The sequence below is a fragment of the Megalobrama amblycephala genome, linkage group LG15 (assembly GCF_018812025.1).
Source record: "Megalobrama amblycephala isolate DHTTF-2021 linkage group LG15, ASM1881202v1, whole genome shotgun sequence".
Classification (NCBI taxonomy): Eukaryota; Metazoa; Chordata; class Actinopteri; order Cypriniformes; family Xenocyprididae; genus Megalobrama; species Megalobrama amblycephala.
Genome location: NC_063058.1, coordinates 159,722 through 185,769, shown reverse-complemented (window position 1 = coordinate 185,769; position 26,048 = coordinate 159,722). Strand labels below are relative to the sequence as shown.

Sequence of the window (26,048 nt, the reverse complement as noted above, 5' to 3'; positions counted from 1 at the left end):
TGTTTTCCCGAGTGTATGGTATTTTTTGTACTTTTATCTTATTCTTAGTTTGATGTGTTTATGATTATACTTTTTATGACTTATATAATGATTTATATAATGATTTTTACCATGTAAAGCACTTTGGTCCATTGTTATGGTGTTGAAAGTGTTATTCAAATAAATTTCGATTGATTGATTGATTGATTGAGGCTGTTCCCCAGATTTCTCTGTAACTAGCAGAATCTCTTTTTAAAGCAGAACGATCTTATATCGGTGCAAATTTCATCTTTCTGTCTGCTCCAGAGATAATCAAACCCAAACCGAAGGGTATTAAAAAAATCATCCTCACTCTTTTATGGACAAATAAAAATATTAAGAAAGACTGAAATGTTCTGCATTCACACTATATTTAACTGAAGCTCCTAAAGATCAGCCCTGAATCCTTCCCATCACATCAAATGTGGAGCCCTGAATTACATTTGACAAGAATGTGCAAAATATTTATGTTCATGAAGCTTGTGATTGATTGTGTCCCAATGAGCAATAACTGTACTGAACTCAAATATTGAGGTTTCTGTAAATGAAAACCTCAGTTTTATTTCATGATAGTGTTATATCTATAGCAATCAGGCACGTGCACACATAGACAAAAAAGGGGCTTGAGCACCTGCCCTTTTTCTTTCTCGAGAGAAAGTGCCCTTTTTTCTAGGGTGCTTTTTTTAAAATAAATTAAAATATATTCCTGGTTGTGCACAGCTTCCCTGTCAAACAAATATATTTACTGAATAAAACAAATAAAAAAATACTATATCAGGTCGGCTTTATCGAGTTCAGATGCCCTCACTCCGCGACGCGCCATTCGTGTCCGCTCGTACGCTCGCGCGCCCCACCTAACCTCGAGTTTGCTGTTGGCTGAAAACTTGTGACAACTATTCCTGCGAAAATGCAACTGCTGTCTGGCGATGAGAAGCGAAAAAGAAAAAAGCCCTAGATGGATGCATCCCGTGCATTTCTTTCAGGTAGGCTAGCCTATGTTCACAAACCTGAAAGTTTTGGCTATTTGAGGGTTATTTATACATGTAACGCTGCATTAATAGTTTGACCACCATCAACGCATCTGCCTGATTTGATACTAATTTATGTTATATTATAATTTCAATTATTTTACTGTGCTATGCATTGCGTTTTGAACCATGGTGAAGATATCTGTAGGGCTGTCAATACCAGAAGAGGATCATTCCATGGACGCACATCCATGAACCGCATTATTACACAGTTTTCTAAGGATGCATGGTTTATTAAAACTATTTAAAAATCATAATACAGCATTAGCTACATAATGCTATTCTTAAATCTACGCTTACACATGATAATACATGGATAAAAATTTAAACCCTCGCTCTGTCTTTGCATGTTTCATATAAGATCATATTCTTGTTGAAGAAATTACAGTGGCTGTAGCATTTCTATCACAAAGAAGTGGCCGAATATTATTATTTATCTAATAATATATTTTTAATCATGGTTGGCTTTAATCGTGGATTTGATCGTGCTGTGCTGTCTAACAACAAAAATCAGCACGCTTTTGGTGCCCTCTGCAGGCATTTGTTATAATATATAATGCATTAAGCATTATTGATGTGTTTAAATATGCAGATTAGCTTGTTTTGGTTAATTTAGAATAAATCTACAGATGCAAACAGACGGAGGGTAGTAGGCTTAAAACAAACACCATCTAAATGTGTAGGGTTAGGGTTAGGGTTGAGTTTTCTTTCCATTAGAGTAAAAGACATGGCAGCAAAAATGGACCACAATCTTAAAATTGTCCACTTCATGAAAGAAGTATTCCAATAACACCAAAAAAATAAAAAAAAATAAAAAAAATAATTTATTGAATTAAATTATTAGTGAAACTATGTCCCTCTCCTAGGTGCAGTCCTTTATTCTAAATATATAGCTTGAAAATAGTTGTTGTTGACTTCTCTTGTGATAGACCTAGTGAATACTAAAGAAGACCATGGTCTCTATATGTGAACTAATTATTTTGTAGAAATCTGTGGAGTGTAAAACAATTGCATGAGTGTAAGGGAAGTCAGAGTTGTCTTAATATATTTAAGGGTTTATTATTTTTTTAAATAAATAATTATGAGAAGTGCCCTTTTTTCCATTTGAGCCCCTGCCCCCCAAAATGTCTGTGCACGTCCCTGATAGCAATATAAGTATTTTTGCTTTAAATAAGGTTTTTATGATATCAAAGTTTTGATACTATAGGGGTGCGGGATCTGTTTGGTTTTTATATTTTATCAGGCTATACTGCCATCTAGTGGTATCAGGTTTTCTTAGACAGCTGTGTGGTTCGAGAAAGGCTAAACTGGTGAAATGAAAGTCTCAAAATCCAAATGAATGAAATGAGATCAGCTTGCGCTGCCGGACTCAGATCTGAAGCCGCGCACAGAAAGCCGCATATAGACAGCATGAGATCGCAGCTTCAGGTCTCTTTCACAGGTTACTGCCCTTGAATGGTCAAAAATATGTCAAAATGCACATCCTGGCGAGTATTCACGTAAACACAGTCGACTTAGTCAATAATGTCTTTATATGAACAGCTGGGAAGAGGAGGAGGACGGAGCAACCGGGATCAGGTGGTTATACGGCTCAGGCATTAAATATTTACACCTGATGTGAGATTTGATGAGTGTGTGTGAAGATCAGAAAGAGGATTTACAGAGTGTCTCTCTATCTTTTAATATCACATAGAGACACTGAGGAGGAAACATAATAAACCCTAAATCCAGCAAAGAGGGGTTCAGTGAATGTGGTGTTGAATGTGTGTAAGCGTGTGAGTGTGTGTAAGCGTGTGCGTGTGAGAGAGACGCTGTAGAAGGACAGACAGCCGGCCGACACGTCCACATACACTCCTACTCTCTTAGAGGATGAAGGGACAGCAGGTGTATCAGTCCTGTTCTTATTGTGATAGACAGTGAATCCTCCATCAGAGCAGGACAGACTCCAGGATTTGTTATTGAATCCAAACGCACAGTCTTCACTCAATCCTTTCCTGCTGATTCCTTCATATGTCACTGATATTACAGCACCTCTCTCGCTCCATTCAGCCTCCCAGTAACAGCGTCCAGTCAGTCTCTCTCTACACAGAACCTGAGGATGATCAAATCTCTCTGGATGATCAGGATACGGCTGACGCTCTTTCACACGCGTCACCTTCCTGTTCCCATCAGACAGAACGAGTCGAGTGTTTGCTGTGTCTTGGATCCAGTGTGAGATCACAGGCATCTGAACACAAGAAGAGAGAAACATCAAGAACAACAACAGTGAAGGTGTGTGTGTGTGTGTTAACTGAAGTCAAATCACATTCATTCATTATAAACAAACACTTTCAGACTTTGAGTGACAGTTTTATTGTTCATGCTGCTAAGTTCACAAAGTTTCAGGAGTTACAGCCGTATTGAACTGAGTCTGAAACTGTGATGATTGACATTGTGACAATAAGCAGAGCGACGGACGGACAAAAACAATCTGATATGAACAGATCTGTGCATTAACAGTTCAAGTTTAAAACAGACCTGACACTTGTTCTGTTTCTTTCTTTCTCATTTATTACTAACTTTTCATTTGATCTTGATCAGCGTTTACTTTATTGAACAATATTTGAAGGCTACATGCTAATGTTTCAATGCATTATTAACTTATAATTAACAGCATTAATAAAAACTTCACTTATTTAATATTTTCATTTTCAAATAGTTACATTTGAAAAGCTATTAAAATAAAATTACAATTTTACTGGTATTGGTTTATATATAAATATATTTACTTGTTTTTCATTACATATTTTACAATATAAAGACAAATGTGTAATGTTTTACCAGATTTAGTGCAGAAACACAGTCAAAAACAGGCAAGAGGTCCAAACACAAGCAATCGAGTTAGCCATGAAGGACAGGATACGCACGTACAAATACCAGCCGCCACCTTAAAGGTTCTTGGCCAGTTAGGCAAGGCAAGGCAAGGCAATTTTATTTGTATAGCACATTTCATACACAATGGTAATTCAAAGTGCTTTGCATAAAAAAGAATAATAAAAATAGAGCATAAGGAATAGAAATAACAGTAAAAACAGAGAATTTTGCTATCTGGATGGAAGAGGTAGGAAGTCTTAGGGAGTTTGTTGTTGTTGTCCATCAGAGTGGATCTAAACGGATCTGTCCATCAGAGCGGATCAGAATGGATCTTCCTCACACGAACAGGACTGCTACCTGTTAAGGCACTTTAAACTGATAAACACAGTTTCAATCTCCCCTTATGCCAAGGACACCTCAAACTGCACCACACAGCCCTAATCCCCCTTCCGGAGATATCTTATCTATGCAACGCAGTTCAAATTTCCCCTTTGGAAAGTATCCTGACTGTAATCCAGAGATATCTTAACCATGCACCACAGCTCAAATTTCCCCATGGTTTGTCCCCTTATCCAAATTTACCAAATTTTAACCTAATCACTTTCTTCCTAATTCTCCCAGCTCTTTCAACCAGACAATGTATTGCAATATTTAAAATGCATTAAAAGTCAGAATAACAAGTTAAAAATGAAATAAAAACAGGAAAAGGAATTAAAAGAATAAAAAGATAATACGTATAAAATAAAGTGCAAACAGTTCGGACATAGCACAGTGCTCAATCAGCAAATGCATAGATAAAAAGATATGTTTTGAGTCTGGATTTGAATGTGGCTACTGTTGGAGCACACCTGATCTCTTCTGGAAGCTGGTTCCAGCTGCGGCTGGCGTAACAGCTAAAAGCAGACTCTCTTTGCTTTGAGTGAACCCTTGGTATTTCTAAATGACTTGATCCTGATGATCTGAGTGATCTGTTAGGTTTATATTCTATGAGCATATCTGCAATGTATTGAGGTCCTAGACCATTGAGTTATTTATAAACAAGTAACAGTACTTTAAAATCAATTCTAAATGCAACTGGAAGCCAGTGCAAGGACCTGAGGACTGGTGTGATGTGTTCATGTTTTCGGGTTCTGCTCAGAATCCTGGCAGCAGCGTTCTGTACGAGCTGCAGCTGTCTTATGGTCTTTTTGGGAAGGCCAGTGAGGAGCCCATTACAATAATCCACCCGGCTGGTGATAAAAGCATGAACAAGTTTCTCTAAGTCTTGACTGGAGACAAAGCATCTAATTCTTGCAATATTTTTGAGATGATAATATGCTGATTTAGTTACTGTCTTTACATGGCTACTGAAACTCAGGTCTGACTCCAAAATCACACCAAGATTCCTGACTTGATTTTTAGTTGTTTGACCTCTAGAGTGAAGGTACATGTTCACTTTGAGAACTTCATCTTTGTTTCCAAATGCAATGATTTCAGTTTTGTCTTTGTTTAATTGAAGGAAGTTTAGACACATCCAATTTTTAATTTCATCAATGCATTGGCACAGGGAGTCAATGGGGCTGTAGTCGTTAGGTGATAGGGCTAGGTAAATCTGGGTGTCATCTGCATAGCTGTGATATGCAATTTGGTTCTTTCTCATTATTTGGCTCAGTGGCAGCATATATAGGTTGAACAGGAGGGGTGCAAGAATTGAACATTGAGGGTTTTATACTCCGCATGTCATGGATGTCCACTCAGACTTATGGTCACCGATACTCACATAATAACCTCTCCCTTCTAAGTATGATCTGAACCATTACGGACCATCCCAGAAAGCCCAACCCAGTTTTCCAGCCTGTCAAGAAGAATGTTGTGATTGACAGTGTCAAACTCAGCACTGAGGTTGAGTAGAACCAGCACTGATAATTTACCTGAATCTGTGTTAAGGCGAATATCATTTATTATCTTTATGAGTGCTGTCTCTGTGCTGTGATGCGGTTTGGAAACCAGATTTAAAGTTAGTCAAAGTATCCATTCAAGCTTAAGAACTTGTTCAGCTGATTGAAAACAACTTTTTCAATGATCTTGCCTATGAAAGGAAGATTTGAGATTGGTCTGTAGTTGCTCAATATGGTGTTATCCAGATTGCTCTTTTTCAGGAGGGGCTTGACAACTGCAGTTTTCAGGGATTTTGGAAAAGTCCCAGAGAGAAGTGAGGCATTTACCACTTCTAGGAGATCTGCTTCTAAACAGTTAAACACACTTTTGAAAAAAGATGTGGGAAACGTGTCAAGGGCGCAGGTTGATGTTTTAAGGTGCTGTACTGTTTCTTCCAAAATTTTACCATCAATTGCTTCGAAAACAGACATAATAGCTGCTTTCTGATGTTGTGATCTGATCTGTTTTACCCCAGTGCAGCTCAAGGATGTGCTGATCGCCTTTCTGATATTATTAATTTTCTCAGAGAAGAAGGAAGCAAACTCACAGCATTTGCTGTCTGAGAGCATTTCACTGGGAATCTGACTTGGGGGGGTTTGTTAGTCTCTCTACAGTAGCAAAAAGAGTGCGGGCGTTGTTTAAGGTTTTGTTTATAATATTTGAGAAGAAGGTCTGTCTAGCTTTGCCTAATTCCACATTGAAAGCATGAAGAATATCTTTATAGATGTTATAATGGATTTCAAGTTTTGTCTTTCGCCACATGCGCTCAGCTTTTCTGCATTGTCTTTCATATTTTGCACTGCTGTTGAGTTTCTCCATGGTGCTTTTTGTCTGCCACTTTTCTTCCTGACTTTCACAGGAAGCAATGTTATCAATAACATTCTACACTTTTGAGTTAAAAGAATCAAGGAGAAAATCAACAGAGTCTGCAGATATGCTTGGTGTTAAAGATATAGCCTTCATAAACAAGTGCACTAGTATTCTCATTTAAGCATCGCTTTTTGACCGAGATAGATCTAGCTTCAGCAGTCGGAGAGATCAATAAATCAAAGAAAATACAGAAATTATCAGGTAGCGCTACATCCTTAATGACAATGGATGAAATGTTTAGACCCTTACTAATAATTAAATCTAGAGTGTGTCCACGATTGTGTGTAGGTCCATGTACATGTTGAGTCAGATCAAAAGTATTCAAAACAGTTATGATTTCTTTTGCCATATTGGATTCTGCATTTTCCATGTGGATGTTAAAGTCCCCAGTAATAGCAAAACAGTCAAACTCAGAGGAAATTGCTGATAACAGTTCTGTAAAGTCCTCCACAAAGGCTGGAGAGTATTTTGGAGGCCTGTAGATAACTAAAAGTAGAAATGCGAGGAGCACCTTTTAACACAATACCCAAGTATTCGAAAGACAAGTAATCACCAAATAACACTTGCTTGCATTGATAGACATCTTTAAATAGAGCAGCAACACCTCCATCCTCTCCTAACAGCTCTGCAGACACTCATAAAAGTAAAGTTAGGAGGGGCTGTTTCATTCAGGATTGTTGCACTGCAGCTGTCTTCAAGCCATGTTTCATTTAGAAGAATAAAATCTAGGTTGTTTGTGGTTATTAAGTCATTGACTAGAAGTGATTTATTTTTAAGTGAGCGGATGTTTAAAAGTGCTAACTTAACAGTCTTACTTTCTGTCTCTACAGTAATCTTAGTTTGACTGTCAGGGTTCTGTCACTTCGGTCTAGTTAATTTCTTGGTTTTGTGACAGAGCTCTGACACTCCCGTTCTTGTCGTGTTTTGTGTGAGCGTACGGTCTCGAGTGTTCTCGGGCCGTGTGCTCTCTTGTCTGCGTGCCTTGTTTCATGTTGGGAGCGTGGCGTTCGGATCCCGGCACTCGTGTCTAGTTTGGTTTCGGTTTCGTGTCGGGATTCGGACACTCGCGCTCCCAGTCCTGTCTTTATTGTGAGCGCACGGGTTGTGTGTACTTTCACTTGCCGTGCGCTCTTGTCTCATGTTTTGTGTAGCATGCGGTTATTCCACCTGCCGCGTGCTTTCATGTTGTGTTTTTGTCTTGTTTTGTGTGAACACGTGGCTTATGAGTTTTCATAGTCACGTGTTCATGTCTCGTCTTGTGTAAGCACATGGCTTGTGATTTGTCTTCATTGGCCATGTGCTTGTGTCTTTGTTTTGTTTGATGTGAGCACATGGCTTGTCATGTGTTTCTTTGTGCCATGTGCTCTCATGTCTATTGTCTTGACCCCGCCCACCTTGTTCCCATTATTGGTTGATTTGCCCCACCTGTCCTCCCTCGTTACCTGCCTTGTTTGCTCTCCTATTTATTCTCCTTGTGTTTGCAGTCCTGTGCTGGTTCGTTGTCATATTTTCCCTGGTGTTTTCGTCAAGTCAAGCCGAGTCAAGTCATGTCTTGTTTTTGTTAAGTCTGTTTTCCCCCACGGGGTAGTTTTTGTTGTGTTTTTGTTTTATTTTTTATTATTAATAAAAGCCCTCTTCCTTGCATTTGAGTCCTCGCTCCTTCCCTTCCATCAAACCTGACATTGACGTGTAATAGGTAGCAGATTAAATGGGTTTGCCAAACGGTTTGAGAAGGCCTTAGGCTTTCTATAACGTAATAAAACAGAAATAGAGAAAGCTACAGGCACACTGGGTTCCCACTTGTTCTGTAAACATTTGATAAAGTCACTGTTATCATAGCGGGGACCCGACACACATCACTGAGAGCTGTTATCGGTTGTTTTTGATTCACCTAGAACAGATGGAGGAGGATTGAGGGCCCTGGCGTTGTGGCAGGGGCCGAAGAGCTCTCGCAGGAGGAGGGGGAGGGCGAGCTGGGCCCACAGGCTTTGGTGGTTTCGGGGCTTGACACTTTTTTGTTGATATCTGGGAGCTCGCAGCAAAAGAGTGGGAGAGTTTGGTTCCAGCATACACCAGTTCCTCCATTTTCTCTGAGAAGCACAGAAGAGGGGATGCTGGAGAAAGGGATAACGTGTCCGGTGAGAGGGGCTGTTGCTCTGGTGTTACCAGAAGGCTGTAATATGTTGTCCTGGCTTCCCTGGCTGTTTTCCCGAAAGTCGTCCTTGGGTGCTGGAATCTTGGAGCAGTTCTAACACGTCACTGTTTCTCGGTGAGCTCTGTGGGCAGGGCTCAGTCAGGATTGTGTGCGTGAGCAGTGGTTGTTGTGGGCTGCGCGGTGTTATCATTGACCTTGTAGGGATGTGTCAACCGCATGTCCATTCAGGTGCTGAAATGAAGTCCTGTGGTCAGTTGTACTCTGTCCAGGTGTGTTTGTGCCATTCAGGTTTAGTGGAGTTTGCACACACTGCTGAAGGATGATGGAGGCAGAAGTAGATATTGTCCTTTAGCACTCTTGAGCCCAGTTTGTTTGGGTGCAGGCCATCATGAGTGAACAGTTGTCTCTGACTCCAGAACAGATTGAAGTTGTCGATGAAATTCAGTCCTTTTAAGTTGCATGGTTTTTTGCAGCCATGTGTTAAGACCAAGCAACCGTGTAAATCTATTTGTTCCTCTTGCTGGGAGTGGTCCACTGATGAACGACTGAACTTTTAGTCTTTTAAGCATTTCAAAAAGTTCATTGAAATCCCTCTTAAGGAGTTCTGACTGCTCCTTCCGAATATCATTCTTCCCCACATGAATGATTAGTCGATTTGCAGTCTTATATTTCATCAGAATGCTCCTTAAGTTCTCCTGTTTACATCAGAAACTGTTGCTTGTGGAAGGCAGCATGTAGTTGTATCCCTGCTGCTAATGTTTCTGATAATAGAGTCACCCACTATCAGAGTCCTGGGCTCGGCTGCTCTCTGAGCTGAGTGGCCGCTGACTGTTCAACCTTGAGCGGCAGTTAGCATCGGTGTTAGCTGCTGGCTGATTTTATCTGTGTGCCGATCATGTTTGGGGATTCCTCACTCCACATTCATCATGTCTGGAGATTCCTCACCCACATTCATTAACACTTCAAATCTGTTCTCCAGATGTATTGGCGGTGGTAGTTAGTGTCCAAAACGTGTCCAAAAAGCACAGGTGCAATTTATTATTTTTATTTATTAATGTGAACATTCTATTGTTTATGTTACGCTTATGTTACGCCTGAGAATAAACAGGGAGTATAATCACAAGAGATGATGAGTGATTTTCTCAGTGATGGCGTTTACTCTCGCGATCTCACCTAATAATGTTCACCTGCACGGAGAAACTCTCGTGATACCGTGTGAGAGAGTGTGACATGAGCAATCGATCTCAGATTAACGGATCTACTCTAAACTTCACTATAATAAAGAATCAATTTCAGACTAACGGCTCCATTATAAACATTACAAAATAAAACAATACAAAAATTAATAATGTTTAACTAAAATTACTTTGTATATTGAACAGAACTATGACTGTATCAACTCTCAATATTAGTCTGCTAAAGTGTGATGAATACTATGAATACTACCAATTACACTTACAGCTTTTAATTTATTCATTTTAAGAGGTCTAAAATAAGGAAACAAGACTATTTTTGTTACTTTTAAGTCCAGCACTTAAAAGTTTTTTTTTTTTTTTTTTTTAACAATTTAATTACATTTATTTTTTTTATTAAAGGTGCCCTAGAACTTTTTTTAAAAAGATGTAATATAAGTCTAAGGTGTCCCCTGAATGTGTCTGAATATTTTGGGGCATCATTATAAATGTCACAGACACGTCAGGTTCCACCTCACTCCCTTACCCACGCACTCAATCACCGGAGTACTGATCACCGCCACCTGCAACTGATTATCACATCATCACCGCACTACTTAAGTCCCACACTCACACACACACATTGTCCGGTCTCGTTTGTGATACACTCGTTGTATGCTTACCTCAAGGACTCTCAAAGCAATACTTACCTGTCTCCATATTCTCCATCGTCTCCATCGTCTCCTGGTCTCCTCGTGTCTCTACCTACCTGTGTGTGTGAGTGTTCCCGTCTGCCAGCTCCAACGCCTTCATCTGCAATATAAACAAAGGACAGTATTACCTCTCTTTAATCTTCAAGTTCATCATAACCATCATCATTCTTACCTGTTGCTCTGCTGATTGTCATAATAAACATCCAAACTGCTTTTACGTCTGTCTCCGTGTCCATACTGTAACAGAAGACCGGACCATAACAGCTAACCATCAGCATGAGCCGTCAAGACCCTTTCCAGGAGCTCGTGGACGCAGTTCGTCGAGCACTCACTCCTCAACCACCGTCACCGTCACCAGCACCAGCCACCGCTGCTACCACCGCTTCCTCAGTCACCTCTGCATCGCCTGTATTCACCGCCAGTCCCATGGCCAAACCGGCGCCCTACGCAGGATCGGCGGAGGATTGCAGCGGATTCCTCCTTCAGTGTGAGTTGGTCCTGGAGATGCAGCCACACCTATACCCCACCGACACGGCGAAAATAGCGTTCATTATTTCCCAACTGCAAGGTAAGGCCCTACAATGGGCGGATTCCCTCTGGACTCAAAAAGGATCAGTTGTCCAATCCTACGCGGCATTCGTCAACCACTTCAGAGAAGTCTTCGGAAAACCCTTGGCTGATTCTTCAACTGGTGAGAAATTGTACAATTTGAAACAAGGAAATAAGACTGTTAACGATTATGCCTTGCAGTTCAGAACGCTCGCCGCAACCAGCGGATGGAATGAACAAGCCCTCATCACCACCTTTCGACAAGGTCTGGAGCCTAATGTGCGGCTGCATCTCGCTGCATACGAGGACTCCATAGGACTTGAAAAATTCATCCAACTCGCCATCCGCGTGGGTTCTCGTATGCAGTCGTGTCTCCTCGAGCACCAGGGCCAGCCACAGATTACACCTCTCCTCCGTCGGTCCGAACCCGTCAGCTCCCCAGAACCAGCCCCCGAGCCCATGCAAGTGGATAACTCCCGTTTGTCACCAACAGAAAGACAGAGAAGGCTGACCCTGAATCTGTGCTTGTACTGTGGATCTCCTGGGCATGTCATCTCCACATGCCCAACCCGTCCTTCTCGACCCGTGGTGAGTGCTATCATTCCCTCTATCCAAAAGATGAAACCACTCACTACTGTAGTAAACCTTACTGCTGCCAATGCTTCCATTCCAGTGGTGGCGCTCCTCGATTCAGGGTCAGCAGGGAATTTCATCTCCGGCGCCCTCTGTCGACACCTCGGGATCAAGACCTCGCCTTCTCCGATTAACTACCAGGTCCACTCTATCACGGGCAAACCCCTGAGCCGCAAGATGATTCGACGCGTCACTGGACCCCTTCAACTGCACGTGGGTATCTTCCACACTGAGTCCATCCATCTGCTGGTTCTGGAGGAATCCACCGCTGACGTGGTTCTAGGGCGCCCGTGGCTGGAACTCCACAATCCCAACATCTCATGGCGCACGGGCGAAGTCCTGAAGTGGGGCGACCACTGCTTCCCTGGCTGTTTCCCAGAACTTCCGATTCCAAGATCTCCTCTCTCCACAAGTCTCTCCATCAACGCCACCTCCATCGAAAGTCCTGTGGAAAAACGCTCCGTCGAAGTTCCACCCGACTACGCCCCCTTCAGTGACGTCTTCTGCCCGCAACGTGCCTCCAAGCTTCCTCCACACCGGCCATGGGACTGTGCCATCGATCTGTTACCGGGTGAACCAGTGCCTAGGGGACGCATATACCCCCTGTCAGTGCCGGAGGAGAAGGCCATGGAGGAATATATCAAGGAGGCCCTTAATCAAGGATACATCCGCCCGTCTACTTCCCCTGCTGCTTCAAGCTTCTTCTTCGTGGCCAAGAAGGACGGAGGCTTGAGGCCTTGCATTGATTACCGTTCATTAAACAAGATAACTGTGAAATTCCGGTATCCACTTCCCCTCGTCCCAGCGGCCCTGGAACATCTCCGCGGTGCCACTGTGTTCACCAAGCTGGACCTCCGCAGCGCGTACAACCTCATCCGGATACGCGAGGGGGACGAGTGGAAGACCGCCTTCGTCACGCCCACCGGCCACTATGAATACCTAGTCATGCCGTATGGCCTGGTCAACGCCCCCTCCGTATTCCAGGATTTCATCCATGAGGTGCTCCGGGAGTTCCTCCACAAGTTCGTTCTCGTGTATATTGATGACATACTCATCTACTCCCGGAGCCTGGCCGAACATCGCCACCACGTTGCGGAGGTCCTCAAACGCTTACGGCAATTCCATCTCTTCCTAAAAGCAGAGAAGTGCTCGTTCCATCAGCCCTCAGTCCACTTCCTGGGATATGTGATTGACCACAGTGGCATCCGGATGGACGAGGGAAGGTTTCTGCCATCCAGAACTGGCCCACTCCAAGTACCATAAAAGAACTCCAACGTTTCCTCGGATTTTCCAATTTCTACCGTCGGTTCATCAAGAATTACAGCACCATTGTCAGTCCACTCACCAACCTCCTCCGTAAGCAGCCCAAGTCTCTGTCCTGGTCCCAGCCTGCCACAGAAGCTTTTGAGACGCTCAAGAAAGCCTTCACCACCGCTCCCCTCCTCGTCCACCCCAATCCAGACCTGCCATTCGTCGTGGAGGTGGACGCCTCCACCACCGGAGTGGGAGCGGTACTATCGCAGCAGCAGGGGAATCCAAGTAGGCTCCATCCATGCGCCTTCTTCTCCCATAAGCTCAACCCGGCGGAGGTGAACTATGATATCGGGGACCGCGAACTCCTGGCTGTCAAGCTTGCCCTTGAGGAGTGGAGGCATTGGTTGGAGGGAGCCAACCACCCATTCCAAGTTCTAACTGACCATAAGAACCTCGAGTATCTGAAAGCTGCTAAGCGACTCAACCTTCGTCAAGCCCGGTGGGCAATGTTCTTCTCACGATTCCACTTCACCATTTCATACCGCCCTGGTGCCAAGAACCTCAAAGCCGATGCCCTCTCACGTCTCCACGCTCCCGAGGAAAAGAGCGACGAACCTGAACCCATCCTGCCTGAAACCATTTTCGTGAGCCCCATCGAATGGTCTGAAGAGACCACTCCGCCGGGTTGCCCCCAAGGCTTACGCTACATCACTCGGACACGACGCACTCCACTCCTGCACTCCGTTCACTCTTCTCTTGGCACTGGTCACCCGGGGGTCAATGAGACCCTCTCGCTGCTTAAACAGCGCTTCTGGTGGCCCAACATGGCCAACGACGTCAGGAGGTACGTGCAGGGCTGCAGGGAGTGCGCCATCTCCAAGAGCCCACGCCATCTTCCAACCGGCAAGCTCAATCCTCTGCCCGTTCCTGAGAGACCCTGGTCACACCTGGGAGTGGACTTCGTCACCGACCTCCCCGAGTCTGATGGTCACACCTGCATTCTGGTCGTCGTAGACCGTTTCTCCAAAGCCTGCCGTCTAATACCCCTGGAAGGTCTACCGACTGCCATGGCCACAGCGGAATTAATGTTCAACCATGTCTTCCGTCACTATGGAATCCCCGAAGATATAGTCTCTGACAGAGGACCTCAATTCGTTTCTCGAGTCTGGAAGGCGTTCTTCTCCCTCCTGGGTGTGACCGTCAGCCTATCGTCTGGATACCATCCTCAGTCGAACGGGCAGACGGAACGGAAGATCCAGGAGATCGGCCGCTTCCTGCGTACCTTCTGTCACGGCCACCAGGACTCCTGGAACCAGTACCTGGGTTGGGCCGAGTACGCCCAGAACTCCCTCCGTCAAGCCACTACTGGATTAACACCTTTCCAACGCGTACTCGGTTTCCAACCCCCACTGTTCCCCTGGGACGGGGAACCCTCCAACGTTCCTGCAGTTGACTACTGGTTCCGGGAGAGCGAGAGGGTATGGGACTCAGCTCACCACCAGCTGCAGAGAGCCCTGCGCAGGCGCAAGATGACAGCCGACCTTCGGCGCTCCCAAGCTCCAACCTACCAACCGGGGCAGAAGGTCTGGCTGTCCACCAGAGACATCAGGATGCGCCTGCCCTGCAAGAAGCTGAGTCCCCGCTTCATTGGCCCGTTCACCATCCTTCGACAGATCAACCCCGTCACCGAGAGACTACAACTTCCTGCACAGTACAAAAGAATTCATCCCACCTTCCACGTGTCACTATTAAAACCTCACCACCCTTCTGTTCTTCCTTCCACAGAACCTGACGTGGCAGCCGCCGAGCCCCCCCTTCCACTCATCCTGGACGATGGAACTGCTTACGTGGTGCGAGAGATCCTGGACTCCCGGCGCCGTGGTGGTCTCTTAGAATATCTGGTGGATTGGGAAGGCTATGGCCCCGAGGAACGCTCATGGGTCCCCAAGAATGATATCCTTGATCCTACTCTGTTGCAGACTTTCCACACCAACCACCCAGACAGACCTGCCCCACGACCTCGAGGACGACCACCACAACGTCGGGGTCCTCGGCCCTCAGGAGCGGGCCGTGGGAGGGGGGGTACTGTCACAGACACGTCAGGTTCCACCTCACTCCCTTACCCACGCACTCAATCACCGGAGTACTGATCACCGCCACCTGCAACTGATTATCACATCATCACCGCACTACTTAAGTCCCACACTCACACACACACATTGTCCGGTCTCGTTTGTGATACACTCGTTGTATGCTTACCTCAAGGACTCTCAAAGCAATACTTACCTGTCTCCATATTCTCCATCGTCTCCATCGTCTCCTGGTCTCCTCGTGTCTCTACCTACCTGTGTGTGTGAGTGTTCCCGTCTGCCAGCTCCAACGCCTTCATCTGCAATATAAACAAAGGACAGTATTACCTCTCTTTAATCTTCAAGTTCATCATAACCATCATCATTCTTACCTGTTGCTCTGCTGATTGTCATAATAAACATCCAAACTGCTTTTACGTCTGTCTCCGTGTCCATACTGTAACAATAAATGCACCGATTCAGGGCTACTGGCCCTTTAATTCTCGTGCTCCACACCCCCAGAGCTCGCGCTTGCCTTGAACAGTGCATAAACAAAGTTTACACAGCTAATATAACCCTCAAATGGATCTTTACAAAGTGTTCGTCATGCATGCGGCATGCATGCATCGGATTATGTGAGTATTGTATACTGTTATATTGTTTACATTGATTCTGAATGAATTTGAGGCTGTGCTCCGTGGCTAATGGCTAATTCTACACTGTTGGAGAGATTTATAAAGAATGAAGTTGTGTTTATGAATTATACAGACTGCAAGTGTTTAATAATGAAAATAGCGACGGCTCTTGTCTCTGTGAATACAGTAACTTGATGGTAACTTTAACCACATTTAACAGTACATTAGCAACATGCTAACGAAACATTTAGAAAGACAATTTACAAATATCACTAAAAATATCATGATATTATGGATCATGTCAGTTATTATTGCTCCATCTGCCATTTTTTGCTATTGTCCTTGTTTGCTTACCTAGTCTGTTGATTCACCTGTGCAGATCCAGACGTTACTGCCTGCCCTTGTCTAATGCCTTTCATAATGTTGGGATCATGGGCTGACATATGCAAATATTGGGGCGTACACGCCGACTGTTACGTAACAGTCGGTGTTATGTTGGGAGTCGCCTGTTCTTTGGAGGTCTTTTAAACAAATGAGATTTATATAAGAAGGAGGAAAAAATGGAGTTTGAGACTCACTGTATGTCATTTTCATGTACTGAACTCTTGTTATTTGACTATGCCAAGATAAATTCAATTTTTCATTCGAGGGCACCTTTAAAAAAAAAAAAAAAAATAAAAAAATAAAATATAATATATATATATATTATTTGGTTCAATTTTACAGAAACGTCCACTTTTGGTATGACAAAATGTCTTAAAATGTATTTCTTTTTCTAACATTTAAACTTAGACCACATCATTATATTACATTTTGACTTTATGAATACAAATGACAGCTTAATGATTTTTTTTGTGTGCATTTATTTAAAGACTGCATGTACCAGTTTTTTTTTTTGTCACTGGTGTTACCTTACTTCTCTGGCATTTTTAAACATTTATGAAATATTATTTCTCAATTTTTTTTAGCACATGCAGTCAGAGTTACAGAATAATAATGATAATGCAAAAGATAAGGAGATTGTGTTTTTTTTTTATTTCAATCAGGTTAGTTAAAAGTGTGATTGAATGATGTTAATTCATTTGCGCAACCATGTATTTGCTATAACAATGCAAATATTTGAAAAACAGTTATAAACAAGTAATGATGCAATCCATTACATCTTAGTTCTTGAGTGTAGCAGAATTCAATGAATGCTAAATTATTACCATGTCACATATGGCACATTTTATTTAATGTGACAGATAAATAACAGTAACACCAGTGACACGAGTCATCCACGAGTCATCCACCTACAAGAGAAAGAACAGTATTACCACTTCTGTTTCACCATCTCTAATACCCATTTAACCATTACTTGCCTGCACATCTGTTATTCCTTGCTGTTTGAAAATAAACGCTGTTATACCTGCAAACCTGGTGTCTCCTACCGTTCTGTCCGTGACAGAAGACCAGACCAACACTGAACATCCAACATCATGAGCTCATCAGATCCATTCCAGGAACTCGTGGATGCCCTCTCTATCGAACACTCTCCACAAACCCAGCCACAACTTCACAAGCGCTCACTTCCGCAAACACCGCCGTCACTCCTTCACCACCAGTATACACCAGTCCCATGGCCAAACCAGCGCACTTCTCTGGCTCTGCGGACGATTGCAACGGCTTCATCCTACAGTGCTCGCTGGTCCTGGAGATGCAGCCGCAGTTATACCCTGATGATCGCTCCAAGATATCGTTCATCATCTCCCAGTTAAACGGACATGCGTTACAGTGGGTAGAAACCATTTGGTCGCAGAATGGACCAGTAACCCAATCTCTGACTAATTTCCTCACTCATTTCAAAAAGGTTTTCAGTAGACCAGCTAGTGATTCGTCGGTGGGTGCGCAACTCTATCAGTTGAAACAAGGATCTATGTCTGTTAACGATTATGCTCTCAAGTGTTAGGACTCTTGCTACTGTCCAGTGGATGGAACGAACAAGCTCTGCTCACCACCTATCGTCAGGGTCTGGATCCCAGGGTACGGCTGCATCTCACTGCATATGAGGATTCCATCGGGCTCAATTCATCCAACTCTCCATCAGATTCGCCACTCGTATGCAGTCATGTCTCGAAGAACACCAGGGCCAGCTGCTATGTACATCATCCCTCCATCAGCCAGAGTCCATCAGCCCTCCAGAACCAGTAACAGAACCCATGCAACTGTAGAACAATCGTCTAACTTTCGCTGAACGGCAGAGACGGCTGACCCATGGACTGTGTTTATATTGTGGTGCATCTGGACATGTGATATCTACATGTCCTACTCATCCTCTTCGTCCCATGGTGAGTGCGATTATACCCTCCATTAAGAAAATAAAGCCACTCACCACAATCATAACACTTACTGCTGTTAATGTTTCCATTCCAGTCTATGCTCTCCTCGACTCCGGGTCAGCTGGTAACTTCATCTCTGCCATCAGCTTAAGCTCAAGACAACCTCAACGCCATCCGTCTACCAGATCCATTCAATAACAGGCAAGCCACTCGGTCGTAAACCTGTCCATCAGTGTGCTAGTCTAGTGAAGCTTCAAGTTGGAGAACTTCACAAGGAAGAACTTCATCTACTGGTTCTGGGGGATTCCACCGCTGATGTGATCTTAGGGCGCCCATGGTTGGAGCAGCACAACCCCATCATCTCATGCACCACCGGAGAGAGTGGGGCGACACCTGTTTTCCAGACTGTTTTTCCACAAAACTTCTGCTCCTGTTACTCATCCTGAGTCACTTCCTGTGTGTTCCACATACATCGAGAGCCCTGTAGAGAAACAGTCGGTGGATATTCCTCCGTGTTACGCCCCTTCAGTGATGTATTCTGCCCGAAGAGAGCCTTCAAGCAGCCACCACACCGGCCATGGGACTGTGCCATCGATCTGCTCCAGGTAAGTCAGTGCCCCATGGGAAGATTTATCCACTCTCCATCCCAGAGCAGAAGGTCATGGAGGAGTACATAGAGGAGGCTCTTAACCAAGGCTACATTCGTCCGTCCACATCCCCTGCTGCTTCGAGCTTCTTCTTGGTGGCCAAAAAGTACGGAGGCTTGCAGCCTTGTATAGATTACCGGGCTCTCAACAAGATAAATTCAGTCAAATTCAGATATCCTCTTCCCCTCGTCCCAGCAGCTCTGGAACATCTCCGTGGTGCCACTGTATTCACCAAGCTGGACCTCCACAGCACATATAACCTCATCCGGATACGTGAGGGGGATCCAACATCTGTAGCAGTGACATCCAGATGGACGAGGGGAAGGTGGAAGCCATCAAGAACTGGCCTATTCCATCCACCATCAAAGAGCTCCAAAGATTCCTCTGATTTTCCAACTTCTACAGAAGATTCATCCAGAATTACAACTCCATAGCTCATCCACTTACCAGTCTCCTCCGAAACAAGCCCAAGTCTCTGTCCTGGACACCAGCAGCCAACAAAGCCTTCAACACCTTGCGAGAACCAGCGCACTGCTCCTCATCCACCCAGACCCTGAGAAGCCTTTTGTTGTGGAGATAGACACCTGCCATCACGGGCGGACTGGCCATCTGGCATACTGGGCACTTTCCCGGTGGGCCGACGTGCCTTCTTGGGCCAACGGTCGCCGACCGCAAAAAAAAAAAAAAAAAAAAAAAAAAATTCTCTCGGCCCATAAAAGTGGTAGGCCTAGATCAGCGGCCCAATGTTTTTTTTCAATTGACACTGGGCTGCTAGGCTTAAAACACTTTAGTCAAAAATATCACATAGGCTAGGTTTTTTCCTTCTGACAGACGTGGCCCATAAAACACGTAGCTCAGCGGCCCATTGGTTGTTTTCTTGATTGACACTAGACTGGCCCAATCATATCTTTGAACAGCACCATCTATGGTATTTCTGCTTGCACACAGTTTCAGTGTGATCATGGAGAAGAAATGCAAAGGAGGTGCAGAGAAGCTACATGAGAGAAAAAAAACAGGCTCTTCAGGCAGACGCTGCCAAATGTGTCAAATTGACACAAATGTTTTCGGCAGTAGCAGGAGCCTTCACCAGCTCCCGTGGCTGATGAAAGTGGTGTTGGTGTCGGCGACAGTGGCATTAACAGTGTTAGTGAGGAGGAGACTCAAGAGGAGAGAGACAGAGATGAGGGAGTGAGGGTAGAACCTGCTAGCCTGGTAATACCAGACTCTGCTACTTCACTTTGCTTCGTAGACAGAGTCTGGAATGGCATAATAGAGAAGTGTTTTCTCTCTCGCTAGGGGGCGCTTGTCGGAAGTTTAAAATCATTGGTTACCCGTAAGCCAGTCAGATACGTTTAGTTATGACGTATGTTATGCGCCTGTACAGCCGCATCGAAGCACAGACATCATGCATCGAACTCAAATCTATGATTGAACTTCCACTGTAAACCTGTTGTAAACACATGATGATGCGAGCGAAATACCGGAGTGAATATGGCTGTAAACGACTTTTGCAGATTATGCGAAGTTAAGCATCCCGAAGTTTGCATCCCGTGTCTTGTTTCCCATTTCCGCGGTCGTTTCGGTTTTCGATTTCTCTAACCTACAATGTAAAACTCGGCGCTTAGCATCTACGTCACGGCTCTCAGCCCGCCCTCTGTTCGTTGATTGGCCCGGCTGTTTCCAGACCGGTGGAAAACAGAAAGCTCTGACGCTGTATCAGACTGAGTACAGAAGCGAAATGAAATTGAGCGGAAGTAGGAAGTCTGACGTAGTCAGGCTAAGAACCTGCGGTAAGCCTTGATAAAAATGAGCCAAAAACAAGTGCTGAACAAACTGTTGACGATAACACTACAACAATAAAAGAAGCATGCAGGCTATACACTGTATGATTGCAGTTTGGCTAAGTGTGCGGGTGTAGAAAGCCAAAACATCAGTGTTAAAAAAGGTTGGAGCAGCTAAGTAACAAGAATCAGTTGACCTTTAAGCTAGCTTGTTTTACAGCTTCCTGGCTCACAGTGCCAAAACCACTGGTAAATGGTTTACTGACCATGGTATTACTGTGCTCAATTGGCCTGCCAACACTCCTGACCTGAACCCCATAGAGAATCTGTGGGATTATTGTGAAGAGAAAGTTGAGAGACGCAAGACCCAACACTCTGGATGAGCTTAAGGCCGCTATCGAAGCATCCTGGGCCTCCATAACACCTCAGCAGTGCCACAGACTGATTGCCTCCATGCCACGCCGCATTGAAGCAGTCATTTCTGCAAAAGGATTCCCGACAAGTATTGAGTGCATAACTGAACATAATTATTTGAAGGTTGACTTTTTTTGTATTAAAAACACTTTTCTTTTATTGGTCGGATGAAATATGCTAATTGTTTGAGATTTTGGGTTTTCATGAGCTGTATGCCAAAATCATCAGTATTAAAACAATAAAAGACCTGAAATATTTCAATTGGTGTGCAATGAATCTAAAATATATGAAAGTTTAATTTTTATCATTACATTATGGAAAATAATGAATTTTTATCACAATATGCTAATTTTTTGTTTCTAATTATATACAATATAATTTCATGACAGAAGGGGTCCTGTGCTTTAATTTGAAGAGGCCTTTCATGAGTTTTTCAGATAGAAAAGCTACAGTTCTGATTAAGAAAGTTTGCATGATGTGCAACGTCAAATTGACACAAATGTTTATATATTATATATATATATATATAGACGGGTGGTATTAGTGATCTTATGTGGTGGTGGATCTTATGTGGTGGTGGGCCGGTCTGGGCCAAAATGCCAGGGCCGATTCTTGGTCCCAGTCCATCCCTGCCTCCCATACAGGTGTTGGAGCGGTGCTTTCACAGCAGCAGGGGAATCCAGCCAAACTCCATCCATGTGCCACCTTCTCCTGTAAACTCAGCCCGGCGTAGAGGAACTACGACATTGGCAACAGAGAACTGTTAGCTATCAAGTTGGCACTGGAGGAATGGAGGCATTGGTTGGAAGGCGCCAAGCATCAGTTTACCCTACTCAACAACCACCAGTACTTGAAGGGATGCCAAAAGACTCAACCCACGTCAGGCCCATTGGGTGTTATTCTTCAACCGTTTCAATTTCTGCATCTCCTATCGTCCTAGTCCCAAGAATGTTAAAGCTGATGCCTTAACACTTCTCTATGCTCCAGAAGAGACCCATAAAGTTCCTGAAACCATACTTCCTAAAAGTGTCATTGTGAGTCTAATCCAATGGTCGGTGAACCTCTGTTCCTGCCTCCAATGCCTCTGCCAACACTCCGCCGGGCTGTCCTCCTGGATTACAATATGTCAGCAGAAAACAAATGCACTCCTCTCATCCATTCTTCCCACACATCTCTGGGCACTGGCCACCTAGGGCCCAATGAAACCCTCTCACTGCTGAAAGTGTGCTTCTGGTGGCCGAACATGGCCAGGGATGTGAGAAGGTACGTACTGGGATGTAAGGACTGCGCCATCTCCAAGAGCCCTTGCCATCTTCCATCCGGCAAGCTCCTTCCTCTGCCCGTTCCCATGCTATGCTAAATGTATGTATACTTGTATGCTAAATGGTAGAAACCCTGTTTGTGAACTCAAAATAAAGCATTTTCCCTCTGTACATGACTGTGGGGATGAGTGCTTCTGTGGTGTTTGGAATTATTAAAATGAATTAAAAAACAATTATTTGCCACATTGATGGCTCAAGAAGGTTTAATTGTTCAAATAACATATTGTTTCATTTTTAAAATATAAAAAAATTGTAATCCTAAAGTGTTTTTCAAGTGTAATTATTTATTAAGTCTATGGACAGAAAAATGGATATTTCTGTAGAATGACCCAAAATCATGATTCACATTTTAGCAAGAATCACGCAGCCCTAGATGCTGATTGGCTATATTTTATTTTATATAGAGACAGAGTGACACGTGTCATAATCTGAAAACCATGCCCACCGGGGTGAAAACAATCCAGCCGTCTCCATTGACTTCATATAGCGTGAGGCTGCCTCTTTGTCATTTCTGACCTATAACAAAAAATATAACAATGTCTAAAAGCTGCTATGTGACTTCTCCTACCCTCCTTTGACAATGTAGAACTGAAAATTAAAATCTCTCTACATTTGGAGAAATTTCTCACGTCAGAAACCTTTCCTAAAGTCTCATCCAAAAAATAACTGATCTCATCTAAAGAGTAAACCTGATCACAACCTGGGAAATATCTGACAGATCTGAAACATCAGATAAACACCATCCTCATCCTCATCCTCATCCTCATTCAGTTCATCCTCGCCTAATTTTAGTAGTTTTTCTCTAGGCTGACATGAATTTCCCTTCCTGACACTATTCTGATCTTCAGTGCTTCCAGATTCTGTCACTACACAATCCCTGCTTCTCTGGCCTTCCATCCCCACAACATCGTTTATTTCAGAGATCTGCACTTCAGCATCTCCTTCAACTAGGGCTGTAGCTAACCATTATTTTGGTAATCCAGTAATTGTTTGATTATTCTAATGATTACTCGAGTAATTCAAGGTTTCAGATATTTAAATACACACAAGTACTAGTGACAATACATTTAGAGTTTGTAAAATATACACTGATGTCTATGGAAGCTGCAATAACAATCCTGTCCATAATCATTAGACAACATGCTATATTCATATCAGATACATATTACATATTGTGAATAAGGCAAGCAACTATAAAGTTTACCCTGTTCTTCTCCCAATTCACCGGACACTTACATCCATCCATGTATTTTGAAAGAAGTGGATTAATTCACGTGTTGTAAATCCAACAGATGTATTCTCCTGACCGTGGCGTAAACAAACATGGCGGCGCTCGTCGCGCATATAGCTCAACTACTAACATGATTACTATAACGATACTAACATCATTATAATGGTGCTTACACAACAAAACACATTCACTTACACATATGCCTTAAAATAAATATATAATAGCAAAAACAATATTAATTGATTCAAGTAAACTATCAAAAGCAATCGTATAAATAATATATATAAATAACCATATGGGTTTTAATGAACAAAACTGTCAAAATACAAAATGTATTGAATTGTACAACTAACGTTCTTTATGTATTATAACTAGGGGTGTGATGAGATCTCGTACCACGAGATCTCGCAAGATTGAAATGTGACGAGATTTCTCGTCGAGGTAAAAAGCTGTCTCATGAGTAGGGGTGCAACGGTTCTCTGTAAAAAATCAAACCGTACCATTCTCCACTTACGGTTCGGCACGCCCTTGCACCGCGGTCTATCACGAATGATGACGCATCTATAGGCTAATATGGTTTGTTTAAAATAGCAACATGGAAAACAGACACAGAGTTCAGATAATGTATGTTTCAGTGGATGGATGCGCATTCTGGCTTCTAAAAACATTACACACAACAATAATCAGAAAGCGTGGACAAAACAGTCACTCGTTGTAAACTTTGTTCAATGCGAGTGCCGTATGCTCTAATGTCCAGTCATTTATGCCGTCATCACCCGGGTGTTGATAGCGCGTGAGCGCAGGTGAGACCTGAACAGCACATGTTGCTATCTGTGTTTAAACTAAACTCATTTAAGCCTTGATGATTTAAACATTCAGGAGCAAGACTCTTTCAAGTCTTGCGCTTCAGCGGACAAATTCATACAAAAATTATGTCAACATGCCCGTCTTGGCGAGTATCCTAGCAAACATAGTCGGTTATGACTTAAGTGAAAGTATAATAGTCGAGAAAGATATTGAATGTGTAACAGTATATTTACTGGATCGTGCATGACTATTCAAAACTATTCCTGCTGCCTGTTTTTAATGTTAAATCAAACAACAAATGACAAAGAAATCACTCACTGCTCTTGACTGAATAGTTTTTGTAACTTCAATAATGATTAATCTTTATTTAATTTAAACAGTGAAGATAATATGCAATGTAATTTTATATTTGATTACTTTATCCATTTTCTGTACCTGAAAACGTACTCGGTTACTAACGTAACCTCGGTTCCCTGAGATACGGAACGAGTACTGCGTATGGGGAAAGGTCTCCCTTTTTCCCCGCTGCTGAAGCCTTTTTCAATAACGCAGTGTAACTGCACCGTCATTGGTTCACTCATAGACGAGTTGTTGAACCAATGGCGGCGCGGCATAGCTGCGCGGCCTATGGCGACAAAGCGCGCGAATGTTCCCGCCGAAATGGGCGGGGTTAAGGGCTATATAAGCGGGCATTTCACCATAGGACTTCAGTGTCAATCGACTGAAGCGACGACCCTGAGCCGCAGCCTCGTGGCACGGCAAGTGACGCAGTACTCGTTCCGTATCTCAGGGAACCGAGGTTACGTTAGTAACCGAGTACATTCCCTTTCGATACTTCACTCGTACTGCGTATGGGGAACGAATTCAACCACGCCGTGCCACGGCTGGGAACGATATAGCTTGCATTTGGCCAACCAAGAGGGGGCCAAGAAGACAAGCGAGAAGGCAAAGCCTAACCGAACCCATGGTTACACTTAAGGAAGATACTTCCTGGGATGGAGTGAAGCGGGACTCGTCGGAGGCCGCTAATCACACCGAGAGAACCCGAGCTTGTAAGGTCGGGACATCGAGATGATAGAACCTGACAAAGGTGGACGGCGAAGACCAACCGGCCGCCTCACAGATGTCTTGGATGGAAACTCCGTTGGACCAAGCCCACGAGGAAGCCATTCCTCTAGTGGAGTGGGCCCTGACTCCTATGGGGCAGTTAGCACCCAGTGAGGAGTAGCACAGGTTAATAGCATCCACTATCCAACGGGAGATGCGCTGTTTCGAGACCGGAGACCCTTTGGTGCGGCCGCCAAAACAAACAAAGAGCTGATCCGACTGCCTAAAGGACCGCAATCGCTCTATGTAGGTCCTCAATGCCCTGACTGGGCAAAGTAGCTCCAGCTCCAGTTCATCCGCCGAGGGAGGAAGAGCAGAGAGCGAAATGACCTGAGCTCTAAACGGAGTTGAGAGCACCTTAGGAACGTAGCCATGCCTAGGTTTCAGAATGACCTTAGAGTCACCAGGCCCGAATTCGAGGCATGCAGGGTTCACAGAGAGAGCCTGCAAATCGCCGACACGCTTAACCGATGCTAGTGCTAGTAGCAGAGCGATTTTTAGCGTTAGGGGCCTGAGGTCGGCTGAACCCATTGGTTCAAATGGGGCTCCTTTTAA

General features: G+C 43.9%; 1 protein-coding gene across 1 annotated transcript in view; it reads right to left on the bottom strand.

Annotated features, from left to right (window-relative positions):
* Positions 1 to 2,560: 2,560 nt before the first annotated feature.
* Positions 2,561 to 26,048, bottom strand: part of LOC125246781 (NACHT, LRR and PYD domains-containing protein 3-like) — an 82,324-nt gene continuing 58,836 nt past the window's right edge. The window contains 2 exon segments of the mRNA XM_048157812.1: positions 2,561 to 3,246; positions 3,248 to 3,273. Of these exon segments, the coding sequence (XP_048013769.1) occupies positions 2,719 to 3,246; positions 3,248 to 3,273 (554 nt within the window). The 3' untranslated portion in view covers positions 2,561 to 2,718.